The 15229-nt window shown below is 38.2% G+C and overlaps 2 protein-coding genes across 3 annotated transcripts in view; both read left to right on the plus strand.

Annotated features, from left to right (window-relative positions):
* LOC148942081 (SREBP regulating gene protein) overlaps window positions 1–15229 on the plus strand; it is a 62950-nt gene that overhangs the window by 17556 nt on the left and 30165 nt on the right. The window lies entirely within an intron of this gene.
* LOC148942082 (uncharacterized protein C15orf61) overlaps window positions 1–15229 on the plus strand; it is a 42470-nt gene that overhangs the window by 17552 nt on the left and 9689 nt on the right. The window contains exons 1-2 of one of the 2 annotated variants that reach the window (XM_089103671.1): window positions 7571–7621; window positions 10897–11237. In XM_089103671.1, coding sequence (XP_088959797.1) covers window positions 10904–11237 — 334 coding nt within the window. In that variant the 5' untranslated portion in view covers window positions 7571–7621; window positions 10897–10903. Of the gene's footprint in view, window positions 1–7570; window positions 7622–10896; window positions 11238–15229 lie in introns of those variants that run through there. The other variant, XM_089103670.1, reaches the window with a different exon arrangement.

Raw genomic sequence — 15229 nt, forward strand, 5'->3', positions numbered from 1 at the left:
CGGTATCCACCGTAGTTATACCTGTCCGTAAAGGTATCCGGCAAGGCTCCATTACTTCCCCTCTCCTATACAACAACAGTATTATCGTCCCTCAAGAATCTGCCAAAACGTGCTGCATGTATCTAGGTATAGACGTGTCGCTCATCAATTACGCTGATGATATGCTTAACGCACGTAGGTCTGTTTCAAGGGTTGAGGATAATTACAATATATTGAGTAATGAATATGCTAAGATTGGACTAGCTTTTAACGCTGCCAAAAGTGAAGTAGTTGTTTTTCGTCGCAACGCGAAAGATTCGACCCCGATTAGCGTGCTCCTAGGTGATACTGCGGTGAGCTCAAAGCCATCTCTCACTTACCTTGGACTGCCGATCGCTTCATATCTGCGGTCTACTCGTGAAGCACTGGTTGAGCATTTTTCAGAAAAGGCACGCAAAGCATACGGACTACTCCTACCCTGCAAACGTATGTATAACCGCCATATACTCGGAAGGCTTTATTCCGTGTTCGTTATCCCGCATGTTCTGTCACTCTCGCCGTTTTGGTCTATTTTCACCGAATCAGATAAGCGCTCAGTCTGTAGGGTTTACTATAAGTATGCAAAATATCTGTTAAGTGTTGCGCCAAGGGAGAGAAATTTAAGAGTTTCGAAAAATTACAGCGTTGCGGACCCGACTACTGCAGCTACTGAGCGACTCGTCCGATTTTGGCGTTCGCTCAATCCTGATCATGATATGTACCGAGCTATCGTAGGCTAGTTTGATTACGAGTTTAGTATGCTTATATAGATTGTTATTGAAGTCTTGTTGTTTCTCTTATTGCGTTTTCTTTTTCTCTTTTTTTTCTTTTTTTCATTACTCCGTTGTGTAACCTTGTGTTATTTATGATTGGAAATAAAAACCATTCATTCATTATTTCCCCCATCACAGGAGTAATTATTATGGGCCTATAAGACTCAGGGTTATTTTTGGGTTTATTTTTCTTTAGGATTGGTAGGAGGGACGAACATTTCCAGATATTGGGGAACATAGATGAAGCCCAAGCATGATTATAACAATTTAGAAGTTCCTGTTTGTATGAAGGGGTGAGATTCTTTATCCATGTAGGGTGTATATTGTCATAGCTATCTTCAACAGGGATTGTGTTGCCAGCCCTATCTGAGAGCCCTTCTTTTAACTCCTGAATGGGTATTTCTGGGGGAACATTATATAATACTTGCTTTGTTGGGGATTGTTTTTGGTTCCATTTAGATGCATTAATTGGGATATTGAGAAGAGATTTTAGACTAATTATTGTATCTGCTGATTTCTGATCTTGGACAGCTATTAGCCAAGATCCATCGCGGTGAATGTTAAGAGAAAACATTGATTTTAACAATTTGAAAATTGCAACTCTTATTGCAGTAATCTTTTTTATTTCAAAGGGGGTATTAGGAGAAATTTTGAGGTAAATTCCCAAGTTTTGGGAGGGAGAATCTTGGGCAGGGGGAGGGGAATTACTTTTGATTGGGGAGATTTTTTTTCCTTTTTTTTTGAGCTTTTAGAGGGGACCTCTTGAAACCCATTATTATCATTTATAGTGACATTAGCCCCTACACTGATCATTGTCCTATTCTCAGAATTAGAGCTATCATGTGAGCTTTGTGATAGTGAACTTGACCAGCGAGGATGGGGATCAATTTCATTAGTATTTGGGGTGGGATCGGGGGGACTTTTTTTTAGGGGGAGTTCTATGCATTGCCTATTGGAATAAGCTTTAATCTAAACAAGAAAGGATATTACTATGATAACAGACCGTCTGCACTCTAATGTGGGGAAAAAAACTTCACCATCAACAAAAGAAACACCACAGTATGGCCCTGAGGAGGATTTTGAGCACGTTTGGTTCGGTACAACTACTGATAAATCGAGATAATAATCCACAAGAAATTTATTTGTAAATTTTGTTGTTCACAAACATTTGTGCTAGTTGATTATTTTTTTTGATGTTTCTTCTTGTAGCCCAGCTGTTTCATATCCGCTTCCACAGTTTTTCCACATTTGATGCAGAACCATTTTTAAGTGTGGTTTCCAGTTCTTTGAGACAATCCGTTTTTTACTGAGAAGCCCATCCCATTCAAGGTGGTAAAACTAAAACGATTTCTAATACTGGTTTTGTTCAGTTTGACAGCTTAGAAAAATTGCTCAGCAGCAGCAGAAGCGTGTGGGAGAACAAGTAGGCTGAAATTGAAACGCCCGAGCAGAAGAAAACGTTTAGACCCATTAACATCTTTTGCCTGTAAACCCAAGTCCAAAACATAGCTGGATCTGAGTCAATCGAAGTACCAAGCTCAGATCAAAAGGGTAATCTCTTCCACTCTTGGACGATATCTTCCAGGTCATTGTAACTAAGTAAATTCAGAAACTGAGCCAGATGTGGTGCCAGGTTTGGCTGATTTTACTCTACTCCCATAGCATAGCGTGGATGAAGCCTATTGAAGTTTCTTACCAATGAACACCTGGAGTTTAAAAGCGCTTTCTCATCTCATCACAGAGGACAATCAGAAATTTCCTACACTCTTTTTTAAACTCAATTGCAGCAGATAGAGATACCTTTCCTTTGTCAGAAATCACTTCCACTCGGCCCCCACATTCCATGTCCTTGACATTGACGTAGTAGGTGGTGTCACGTGGGTTTATGAGGCAGGAATTAATTTCTTTGGCATAACTAGGCAACAAAAAGTGGGATGCCATTGTCTTGTATACTTCAGAAAAACTATTATAGACAATATGAATCTGGGTTTCTTCTGCATGAAATTGCTTGTTTAGGTCTTCGATATACTTCAAAAATTACACCAGGAAGGCAAAGTAAGCCTTGAAAACTACTGACAACAAATTTTTTAGTATAGCAGTGGCCTTCCCCGGCTTGTTGTCCTCTTTAAGACTTTCATCATGGAAGAATAAAGTCAAGCAATCCCACTGCTCCAAATTTTGAGCTACAGCTGCTTGTCTAGACAACCACCAAGGTGCTATATGTTTCAAAATTCGATGTTCTTTTAATTCTATTTACTTTTGCAATTCTAATATCTCATTGGCCCTTTGGGCTGTGACAAATATAGCTGTATATATCCTGACAAAAATCTTCAATTTCTTTTCGCTATTGTTTTCTGGCAGCACTAGCACATATGTGAATGGAATGGCATGAAGTAAAAAAAAACTTGAACAGTCTTCTGACAGCTTCGCCTAAACAACACCTTGTTCCCCCATCATAACCGACGCATTGTCTGCGGCAAATCCTATTAGGTTTGCCTTTGGAGCTCCAATTTCTTGAAAAAGTAGTTTAGTTATACCCCGGTAAATATCTTCTGCTGCATATTGCTGAACTTCTATAAGTCTCAAGAAGGAGTCTTACAGGAAAACTATCTTCTAGATCAACATCATTCAGATCAAGATGGCAAAAAACTATAACCAGGTTCTTTTTGTTACACAAGTTTGTGACAATGGTGTGCGACTAATCAATTTTTGCTCTACTCATGAACTTATCGTCGGCGCAACATGGTTTCCACATAAACAGATTCACAAGTATACTTGGAACTCGCCTGATGGTGTAACACAAAATGAAATTGACCATATCCTAATTGCGAGGCGCAGGCGACGATGTCAAGAGGATGGTAGAACCTTCCGAGGTGCCGACTGCTATTCCGATCACCAACTTGCTGTTGCCAAGTTCAAGATGAAACTAAAAACTGTGACAAAGCCCCAGCGGCCAGTGAAAACCTTCAATTTGAGGAAATTGCAGGACCCGAACGTATTGCAAAAGTATACTACAGCTTTGTCAAACAAGTTTTCCCTTCTAAGGGACAAAGTGTCGCTTGATAGTCAGTGGGAAAAAATTGCAGAAACCGTGAAAGAGGTCGCACAAGAAGTTGTTGACTGGAAGAAGAAAAAGTAGTGGATATCTGAAAGTAGTTGTGATATTATTGATCAAAGGGCACAACTCAAAATCCTCGTAGATAAGTATGACCATAGCACGACTTGTTCTAGAGAATATGTAGATAACCTGAAAGCGCAGTGCAAGCGTCTCCATAAGCAAGTCAAAGCAGCAACCAGGGATGATAAGAGGATGTACCTCGAAACTATGGTCGAACAGGCTGAGACAGCCGCTAGACGGGGAGATAGCCGTACTGTGTATGCCATAACGAAGCAGTTAGCGGGTATTTCAAAGGCGTCGTCGACCCAAGTTGAAAGCAAAGATGGCATTTTATTAACCCAGACTGATGACATAGTCCGACGCTGGAAAGAGCATTTTAGAGAGGTACTAAATCAGATGCCTCCCACAACTACTTTAAATATCCCTGAAGAACCACTGTTCGATCTCGGAATATGTTCCGGACCTCTCATGCTTAGTGAAGTCAAGGAGGCCCTAAAGACTTATGAAAAACGGAAAGGCTGCAGGCAACGATGGCATATCACCAGAATTACTGATGTACGGTAGAAGCGCCCTAGCCGAACCCATATTTGAACTTCTTTCCCGTGTTTGGGATGAAGAAAAAGTCCCTAGTGAATGGTCGAAGGGAGTAATTGTAAAACACTTCAAAAAGGGACAAAAGACTAAGTGTGATAATTGTAGAGGTATTGCTTTACAGTCTGTTGGCAGCAAAGTCCTGTGCCAAATAATTCTTAACAGGATTCAAAGTAAAGTGGAGAAAGTTCTGAGAGATGAGCAGCACGGATTCCGCCAGAATAGATTATGTTGTGACCTGATATTTAGCCTGAGAGTCCTGCTGGATGAATCCAATTAATGGCAAGTTCAGCTACTTATAGTATTTATAGATTTTCTCAAAGCCTTCGACTCGATACATCGCGGAACCATGTGGAAGATTTTAGTGCATTATGGAATTCCGACCAAAATTGTAAATATAATCCAAGCGCTATATCATGATATCATGTGCACAGTACAGACAGAGAGTGGCCTAACGGAGTGGTTTTCTGTTCAGTCAGGTGTAAGGCAGGACTGCATTCTATCACCATTACTGTTTGCCATAGTGATATATTTTGTTCTCCGTGGATGCAGTTTTAGTGGCGGTCTACAATTAAATCCACTGAGAGAACTCAATGATGGTGATTTTACTGACGATGTTGCACTTATTACCCACGACCCAGAGGATATGCAACGCAACATTAATGAACTCGGTCGTATGGCAAATGCTGTCGGACTCTCCATAAATGCTAACAAGATCAAGTCAATGTCGAATGCAGTCATACCTGACTTAGCCGAAGGACTTTTGGTTAACAACGAGGAAATTGAGGAAGTGAGAGAGTTCAAGTATCTCGGCAGCATTCTTAAGCAAGATGCCAAGTCCGAAAAAGAAATACTGTGCCGAATAACATTGGCTGGGTCTGCTTTAAGCTGCCTTAGAAATGTTTGGAAAAATAATAAATATTCCCAGAAGTTGAAGCTTAAAATTTATAATAGCAATGTGTTCTCTGTCCTTACGTACGGCTGCGAAACTTGGAGCATCACTGCTCAGCTAGAACAACGACTCCAGTCATTCGACAATAATTGCCTAAGGTCTATCCTAAATATACATTGGACGGAAAGAATACGAAATGATGAAATCTATCGTATGACAAATCATACCCCCATCCTTGATCTCATTAGAAAGCGGCGATGTATGTATTGGGGGCATATGGTGTGAATGGGGGATGGAAGGCTGCCGCACGACGCATGGTGTTGGACACCCCCCGGTCTCCGCAAATCAGGGAGACCGAAAATGACCCTTGGCAGGTCACTAATGAAGGAGGCGAAGCTGGCGAGGTCCTCGTTGGAGGAGCTATGGTTGAAGGCTCAGGACAGGTCGTCGTGGCGAACCACTGTTGCTGCCTTATGCTCCCCCAGGCATAGGAGGACCTAAGTAAGCTAAGTAAGTCCCAAACTTATTCCAATAAATAAAAACCAAATTCCCAATCATGAGATTCAGACTATTCTGGCTGAACAGATTTCGAAGCTATACCCCCATCACAGGAAAATCTATTCAGATGGATCTGTTTAGGGTGTGAGAGCTGGAGCAGGAGTATGTATCCCATCACTGAACCTTAACCTTTTTTCACCCCTACCTTTGGGATCTTCTATTTTGTCAGCTGGATTATGTGCCATTCGCTTGGCCCTAGATGTTCTCCTTAATTATAGCATAATTCTTTGCCTTTCTGACTCCAAATCGGCAATACTGTTGCTCAAAAAAAAAAATAGAACTGCCAATGATAAGGACCTATTCAACATTAGAAGACAGCTTCTGAACCTCCAGGCTAAAGGCAACCAGATTTGTTTCCAACATTTTCCAAGCCATAAAGGCATCAAATATAATGATACAGCCGATTTACTAGCAGCCAAGGCTTCGTTGTTAAACCCAAGCCCTCTCTCTGACCTCAAATAACGTGATTTTTGGGCAAAGATCTAATGTTAATCACAGCAAATTGACTTTATCTCCTTTTCATTCTAGATTACACACAAGCTATATTACCGTGTGAAATCAGGTGCCCTTCTTTCCAATAGTATGTTATTTAATTGGAATCTACATCAACCCCTCTAGGCAGGGTCTGCTTTGCAACTGATGAAACAATCCAGCATGTCCTATTTGATTGTCAGCCATTGAGTTTAAAGACTATTTCCCTTAAACGCCTATGCTCTATGGCTAATATTCCTAATTCCTACACTGCAATCATGAATTTAAACCTGCCTTGGAACGTGGATAAAAAGATTTTTAAGTCATCTATTGACATTTTAAAGAAGAGTCTAACTGATTAGTGTTTATTATGCATAATGAAGTCATTAAAAAGGAGGCCATTCATCATTTATTCTGGAAAGTGCAGAAGAGAGCGAAGCTGATGAAGAGCTGTATTGGTACTGGCCGGCCTATAAGTCTTAAATTGCTGGGGAAAGGTGACTCAAGTACCCGCACTTCCCACAACCCATCAGAAGAATTAAGAAGTTCAATTGGGATGATTGGTTTGTTTTAGCTGATAAGAAGAATTGGTTACAGTTGAGGACAATGAATTTCTAAGTATCTTATGACACTTTCTGGAGAATCAAAGGGGTGAAAGGACTCATTGGTAGTTCATATATCCTGCTACGAATTTTTTGAACTGGAACTGGAACCTCTAAATTGTACCAAAAACGGTACAATTGTACCGCGTTGGCAACGCTGATTGGCACTGAATCAGTTTTGACAATAAAAATGGTAAGGTTTCAGCTTTGCTTGATTTGTGCTTGCAGCTCAGCTGGCATATGCCTCTGACAGGAATTTTGGATCCACAGTAGCCAGTGAGTTTCTGAGTACTTTGTTTCAGTGATGGTTGATGTGGTAAGGCATCAAAATACTTGGCAGGTAAAATGTTTGCTTGTGCTCCTGTGTCAACTTTGAATTCACAGGTAGGGAGTAGTTTTCTTCCAATGTAATAAGAGCCTTGTCCTTGTCTTTATTGGTTTTCTTTTCTATGGCATATAGAAAAACGTTGTCATCTTCATCACTGTTGTCAATTGGGCTCTTCTTGTATTCAGTCACAGCATTAAGTGATTTGTTCAAAGTTATTTAGCTTTTTGGACTTAGTGCAGATTTTGCCCTTTGTAGGACAGTTGTGGCTAGGTGAGTATGAACCTTTACAGAAATAGCACTCCTTAGTTTTTCTAGATGATGGAGGTGCATCTTTGTATTTCCTGACTGTATTTGGAAATATTAGACCTGACTGGACATTTTCTTTTTCAAATATTCTTAGCTGTGCCTGGGTTAATTGGTAGGAACGACATTTATTAACAGCTAGTACCAAAGTTAGTGTGTCACCTTCCAGAAGAAGTCTTTCTCTCATTTATTTGTCTCTGACGCCACTGACTATTTTGTCTCGAACCATTTCATCAGCACTAATAGAATTTTCAGTTTTGTGGTGTATTTCTCTATGCTTTCTCCTTCAAGTTGGTCACGTTTTTGGAATATGTATTGGGTAAACACACTGTTGGTAATGGGAAGGCCAGATGAGAAGATGAAAAGGTAGGCACACTTGCTTTCCTGTGTCTTTCCAGACAGGAATCCCAGAAACATGAGTTTTACATGTTGTTCAAAGTGTTTCTATTCATCACTGAGGAAAGCTGAATCAATCCCAATCAATACTTGGTGGCTTTGTTTTCATCTTCTGACACCATGTAGTGTTCTACCATATTATTGTTCTATTAAACCCAAGCATCTAGAACAAAAAGCATAATGAGCAACTGCAAGCATAATAACAAAAAAAGCATGATAAGCAACTGCAAGCATATGCAAGCATTAGAAGCATAAGCACAGCAATCATGCATGATATTGCAATCAATATGATAAGTGTGCTGAGGGTTGTTATGTCCAAGATGCAAAATTTTGCATTTTGAACTATTGAATTGCATGGCCCATTTTTGCATTTTTGACTAGGTAAAATCAGAAATGATTTGGTGTTAGCAGAATATTACCACTCTCTGGAGGGATACATTTTAAATTTCTGAAAACTAGGCTAGGTTACCTTAAAACATTCTAAAATAGGTAACTTACTAATACCATTTCTTAAGGCATACCATTAAACTTTACCCCCTCCCCCTAATGGGCAAATGTATGATAAATTCTAGGTTAGGGGATTCTTGCTATCTTGGAAAGTAGTAAGGCTAAGATAGATTAATGAAACTTTTAAGAATAAATCCTGAACTTAAAATGTGAATCCAGAAACTAAATCAAAACATGTTATGTGTATATGGGTTTTCAAAAAGGTGTAACTCAGGAGTGACTGAGTGTATTAATTTGGAACTTCTAGGAAACGATGAGGGAACTGATCACTTCACCAAAAAGGCAATATTGGCATGCTAGCACTACTGCTGTAGCAAATACTGCCAGGGGTAAGGGTATTGAAGTAAATATTTGAAGATATGTTGAGGGGAAAGTTGAACTAGATTAAAACATACTGTGTGCACACACTTTTCGGGTCCAGTCAGTAAAAATGTCACCTATCTAACACATTCAATTGGCTTAATTTTGCCTCACACCTGTCAACTCATGGAAATCCACATCTCTTGCAGAATTGCTACATTATATATTCCTGTACTTACTTGTCCTTGCAGCAGGATTAGGTGTTCTTCATCTCACCTGGCAACTACATGCATGTATAGTTACCACAAAATTGTGCATCAAAAGTTATCTTTGTGTGTTTTTCTTCTAATTCATCTGCCCTTTTCAATATTCTATACTGTGCCCTCTTTTGGATTTTTTTTTTTAAGTCATACAAACATTATCATGATTCTTTAGGTTTGCTATATATCTACTTCAGCTCCCTACTTTGAACAGAAATTCATGTCCTACTTTGGACAGAAATTCATGAATAGCTCACAGTATTAGAGTAACTGACCATGAGGACACTAACTTCAGTAGATAGACAACATAATAGAAATATAGTTAACCCTTGGTACTCTCTACTAGTGTGTTGTTTATAGCCAAGAGGTGATGGTTTCTGTAAAGGCTAATGTAAGGGAAATTCCTGTTTATTTGTTTTGAAGTCAGTCTGTTATCTTTTTTTCTGCTGTGTGTATTATTTATTGTTTAACAGGTTTAGCAATAAAAATCATAGTAAACAGCACTGTAGTAAACAGTTAAACTGTAGTAAGCAACTGTTTACTATATATCTACTTCAGCTCCCTACTTTGAACAGAAATTCATGTCCTACTTTGGACAGAAATTCATGAATAGCTCACAGTATTAGAGTAACTGACCATGAGGACACTAACTTCAGTAGATAGACAACATAATAGAAATATAGTTAACCCTTGGTACTCTCTACTAGTGTGTTGTTTATAGCCAAGAGGTGATGGTTTCTGTAAAGGCTAATGTAAGTGAAATTCCTGTTTATTTGTTATGAAGTCAGTCTGTTATCTTTTTTTCTGCTGTGTGTATTATTTATTGTTTAACAGGTTTAGCAATAAAAAATCATAGTAAACAGCACTGTAGTAAAAATCAAATTTACAACTTTTTCCTGATTGGAAACATATCTACAGAGTTTTCAGTCTTAATGTATCTTTTATTTTTTTTTTTATTTTTTTTTTTAGATTGTAAATGTTTACTAATGAGGGTTGGATTTTTTGCCTAAAGATTGATTTGAAAGATGCCACTAGAAAATTGGGGTGATGAAAATTAAAATGCATTGTTTACCACATGTAACCAATCCCTCTTGCTTCCTGGAGGATTATTTAATTTTTACCCCCTCCCCCCCCCCTCCATCGAAAAATGGTTCTGTATGCTTATATATGAGTAACTTTCTTGGAAGGATTAGGTTTTTTTACTTCCTTGGCTCTACAGAAGAGGATAATAACAGAATCCAAAAATATTTCTTGCATATTTCAAATAAAGAAGTCACTTTGAAATCAACCACACTTCCATTGTAGCCCATTTTCCTTGATAAATCAGTGTTAATTATTGATTTTAGTCATGATTTTTAAAGGCTTTTAAAATATTATTCATTTCTTGAAGAAACTGTAAATTAAATGAAAAAAGGCCAAAATCGGAAGTTCTATTCAAGTCATGGATGCAAAAAATTTGAATTCTGTACTAAAAGTTTTAAAAACTGCTCTTAAGTTCTGCACTAAATGTCTGTTTAAAAGTTTCTCTTGCATTCTAAAACAAAAAGAATCCTCTGCTCTCTGAAAGAAACTTTATTGGGCCATTCAGATTTGAGCATTGGCTGGTGCTGAATTTGGAATCTGGCTCTCAAAGGATTCAGCTTAGCTTTTAAAATGTTTTAAAAATAGTTATTTATCACTTGTATGCTGCTTATGAGTTTGATGTTCAGTTCCTTTTCTGTATGTTCAAAAAAAAATGTTGTTGTATTACTATTATCAATGGCACTATTTACATTTTAGGTAGTTAATGGAATTGCTATTGAAAAAGATCCACTCTTTAGCAATACAAGCTATCTTTCGAAATTTGAATGGATCTCAGAGGCCAAAAGCTTCTGAAGTCTTATCATGTCATCTGAGACAAAGAAATCTTCCATATTGGACATCATATTTTTTGCCATATAGAGATGTTGAAAATGATCAGTTTGCAATGTCACACTTTAACTGGGAAGTTGATGGCACTAATTATCATATACTTAGAACTGGGTGTTTCCCCTATATAAAATATCATTGCTCCAGGGCTCCAAGAACAGATTTAACCTTAGAAGAAAATTTTTTTAAAGTTATAAAAGGAATTAACCTAGGTAAGTTAAATATTTAGGTATCAAGTGTTGTGTCATTGGTTAATACTCCACTAATCCTAAATAGATTAAGATACTTCTTTTCAGCTAATGAAATGTTTGGCGCTCGAGATATGCCTGGTGCCATGACGTGCGTAAAAAGTAATAAAAGGGAAACCTATTTCTCTATTTTGGGAGGACAACTGTGACAGGGCGTATGGTTCAGATCTACGGACAACGGCCTCTGCAAAGGGCTGCCTCGACTCTTTCGGGGTACCTGCAAGACTGGGGACCTTGCAGTCAATCCTATTCCCACTTGAGGAGTGGTGCCTCTCAAGGATTTTATAACCTGGTAAACGACACAGCATTTGCACGGGATTATGATTAACAGATAATTATTCTGGGCTTGGTCTCTTTTGGTGGGGGTTTTTGGGGCGTAAAAACCTCTTCCTAGCTAATTTATCTACTATGGGTTGCCTCCCCGTAGTAGCATAATATTTGTAGGCATGAATATATAATTATTCGGATGTAATAGGCTTGAGATTGTCTCTGCAGGATTTCGACTCTTGTTGATAGAAGAGTATCGCCAAGTGCAGAAAACCATGATGTAACCAAGATGGGCCCAGGATTGCGCAAAGCCTTCATTCATACTGTATGTCCCAGGGACTTCTGGCTATCTGGCTCCAAGCCGGATTAAGCACTTTGGTGTAGACTTGAGAAGATGTGCTATTCCCCTTCCCTTACTGGTCTCCGGGACCATTGCTTTTCCTGAGGCCAAAATAATTTCAATCATTTAAATAATGTGAAAATTGTAACTTGGAATGTTACAACGTTAAAAAAATAACTATCGTATCGACATTTTGACTGACGAATTCAGACGATTTGAACTGGACTTATCAGGAGTTTCAGAAATGCATATCCCAGGGGTAGGAAGCATAAAATTAGGTGATATAGAATTTATTTACTCGGGTAAGAAGGATGGAGTACATAGACAGGCAGTTAGGGAGAAATAGAGATAGATGGAATCCTAGTCTAGGTAAATTTGGTGTAGGAAAAGAAATCAGTAATGGATACAGACTGCTGCAATTTTGTAGGTACAACAATCTTGTTATAACCAATACAGTTTTGGTCATAAAATGGCCCAATATGATTCACAGACAGACGCTCAATTAAATAACACTTGCAATCGAAGCAAACTGGTCCATCCCAAAATTACAATGGTGCAGTGGCATTATTTATCAGTAAACTTTAATTACACAGTTTCTCTATTTTCTTGACCTTATATATAATTTTTTTTCAACCACAATTTTTGGCTGTAACTTCAATTTATTATCCCTCATGTCGTTTTATGTCTGGGAAGTTAACACCCATACAAATTCCCTGAACATCAGGCATAATATATATTAGGATTATTAAATTGTTTTTTATTTTCTTAGACTATTCATTTTAGTTGATCACACTTGTTATAGTACTCCCCCCATTTGAAAGAGACGCCCTCATCTCTTTAATATCTCTGTCTTTTTAAGTGGCGGATTCCTTCTTTTATTTTTGCTCCGAGGACGGTCGAGTAGAGGTCTATGCCGAAGTATTTGCATTGCATTTTCATTTTCAATGGCTTTAAATATCCTTGTTTTTTTTCTTTTTGATTTTTTTTTCTTATCTTATTTTTTCCTAGCTATTACCAGCAGAAAGCACCGTTCGCTAACATCTTGTGTAATTATCCTTTAGGTATCCGTTTCTCTCATTTGTTCATCAAGCCATTAACGTAAATCATATGGGGTTTGTAGGGATACTTTTTGATTGGATGTCCGAGTGTGGGCATTTTGTGCATTTTTAAATGAGTCAAGCCGTAATCAGCTTTATGCCTTACAAAGGTTCATTTATACTCCCGCAAAATATATCAATTTATTCGTGATGCCATCTGTCAAATGAGCCAAGTCAAATTGTTTTAAAATTTCAGTTTTTGTTATTTCATATTCTTGTTGTTGTTTCATTTTAGGTGATGTTTGATTGGCAAAATTTAAACTTAATTCCAGCTTTTTTTTACTTCGTTATATCTTTTTTGAAATTTATTCTGCAGCCCCCAACTCTACGAATTTTCACTTTTAATTGCCCAAATTGGACAGTTTTAGGTACACGGCACTTTTATCAATTTTTACTGTCTGGTTTTATATGAAGATCAATAGGTAGTCATTTAGAGTATAACCTCCTATCATAACATCAATAGTCTTAGATTTGTTATTTTTGTTATTTGAGGTTGCCAGCACACGGAAACTTGTATCCCATTCGAGTGTTACTCGGCTATCTAAATGTAGGTCATACTTGATATTTTAATTGATATCCTCTGCTCCTACGCAAACAGATATAGAGTTAGGAATAGGTTTAGCAATGGTAATTCTATTGCTTATTGGATCCCATAAAATGCCATATTTTTGGAGTGCTCCAACCCCTTAAAACCCATGGAAAGGGCAGTTGCTTACATACAATTGTTCTGACAGCAATTTTTATTTTCGTATGCTAAATTTTTGCTAAATTTTAGAGGGTATTTGCCAAAAATGGTATGTCTATGCCTCTGACTGAAGTAAGGCTATTGCAACAACTTCTTAGCCGACTTTGATTCTTTAAACACTCAATCTCAAAACAGCGTAATATAGGTAAATCACTGACATTTTCGCAAACACAACATTCTAAGCTATATAGGGTTCTAGAGAAGGATGCAACCCTACCGACCCTTACATGCTGACTTCCCCGTTTTAAGTTTTGCCATTATTAGGCCAAAAATTTGCTGGTCCTTCCCATGTTTCTACAGTAGCATCGGATTGCTCCTGAGTACTATTTTCTTCTTGTTTTCTTGTTAGAAATTCTTTCATAAAACTACCTCTTCCCTTTCCCGGAAGACGCTCAGTAGCTTTTGCTTGCCACCTATTATTTTACCTATTAGTGCGGAAATTTCCTGGGCAAGTTTGGAAGCCATTTCCTCTTGGGGAATTCTGACTTTTGTTACGGATCCTGCTGCGACATTCTGACGCGTAATAGGCTTACCGCAATAAAAACAAATGACGCTTTTTCTATCTACTCTGTTCATTATTGTATATCTTCCAACTAGGTTTAAAGTTACTCCTATACCCATTTAACCCATCTGATCCTGTAGATGGCATCAATCTTCGTGGCATCTCTTGCTGTTGGGCCGCATTAACTGACATACAATCTAGCTTTTTCATAACCCCATCTATCTGAATTTCCCTTTCAGCAAAGGCTATTGTATTGCTTAGAGTTTCTGGCTTCCGTGAAAGAACTAGCCTAATCATTTTTTTGGTGAACCCTGCGTAAAAGCATGCAATTATTATTTTTATTTGGTCTCGTCTGCTTCGCTTATTGGCGAATACTCACGGGTGCATTAAAAGTAACCACCTCTGTTTTAAGCTTTTCCGATTCGTTTGTCTCGATAAATCTTGTTTTAAAGGCTTCTACCAACAAGGCCATTCTATCAGTTGGGGTTTCATTATATCTAATCGACTCAAAATATTCCAATCTACTTCCTCTTAGCCTAGTCACTAGACACTTGTCTTTGTCTTAAAATACTATGGCTGAATCAATCCATAAAAGTTTTCAATGTTTCTATAAATTCATCTACGTCTGTCGTGCCAACACATTCAGGTATACTTTTTGCTATCTCAACAAAAACTATAAGAGATACTACCTTTTACTCTCGTTCTCCCGACAAGGCCGTAATGGAAGAACTCCAACGCTTGTCTGTTCCTCTTTCTGAATCATTACCGCTGCCAACATTTTTTATAATTCTTCTCTGCCCTTGGGTTTTGTAAGGTTGATTCCGTTAACCCCATCTTAGCTGCGCAGCCTTCTTTCTCGTCCGCTATCGCTCCGTATGAGTGTGTATCGATTTGGTGCTATGTATACCGGTAAAAGTATATTCACACTCTCCGATCCGAAAAGACCGGCCTGATCCAGTGGGGTAAATTAAGATAGTTACGATTTGGCGAAGATTTTGTCGAGTC

This window comes from Artemia sp. Qi Xiang Cuo, chromosome 17, assembly GCF_049724085.1.
Source record: "Artemia sp. Qi Xiang Cuo chromosome 17, ASM4972408v1, whole genome shotgun sequence".
Taxonomy (NCBI): domain Eukaryota; kingdom Metazoa; phylum Arthropoda; class Branchiopoda; order Anostraca; family Artemiidae; genus Artemia; species Artemia sp. Qi Xiang Cuo.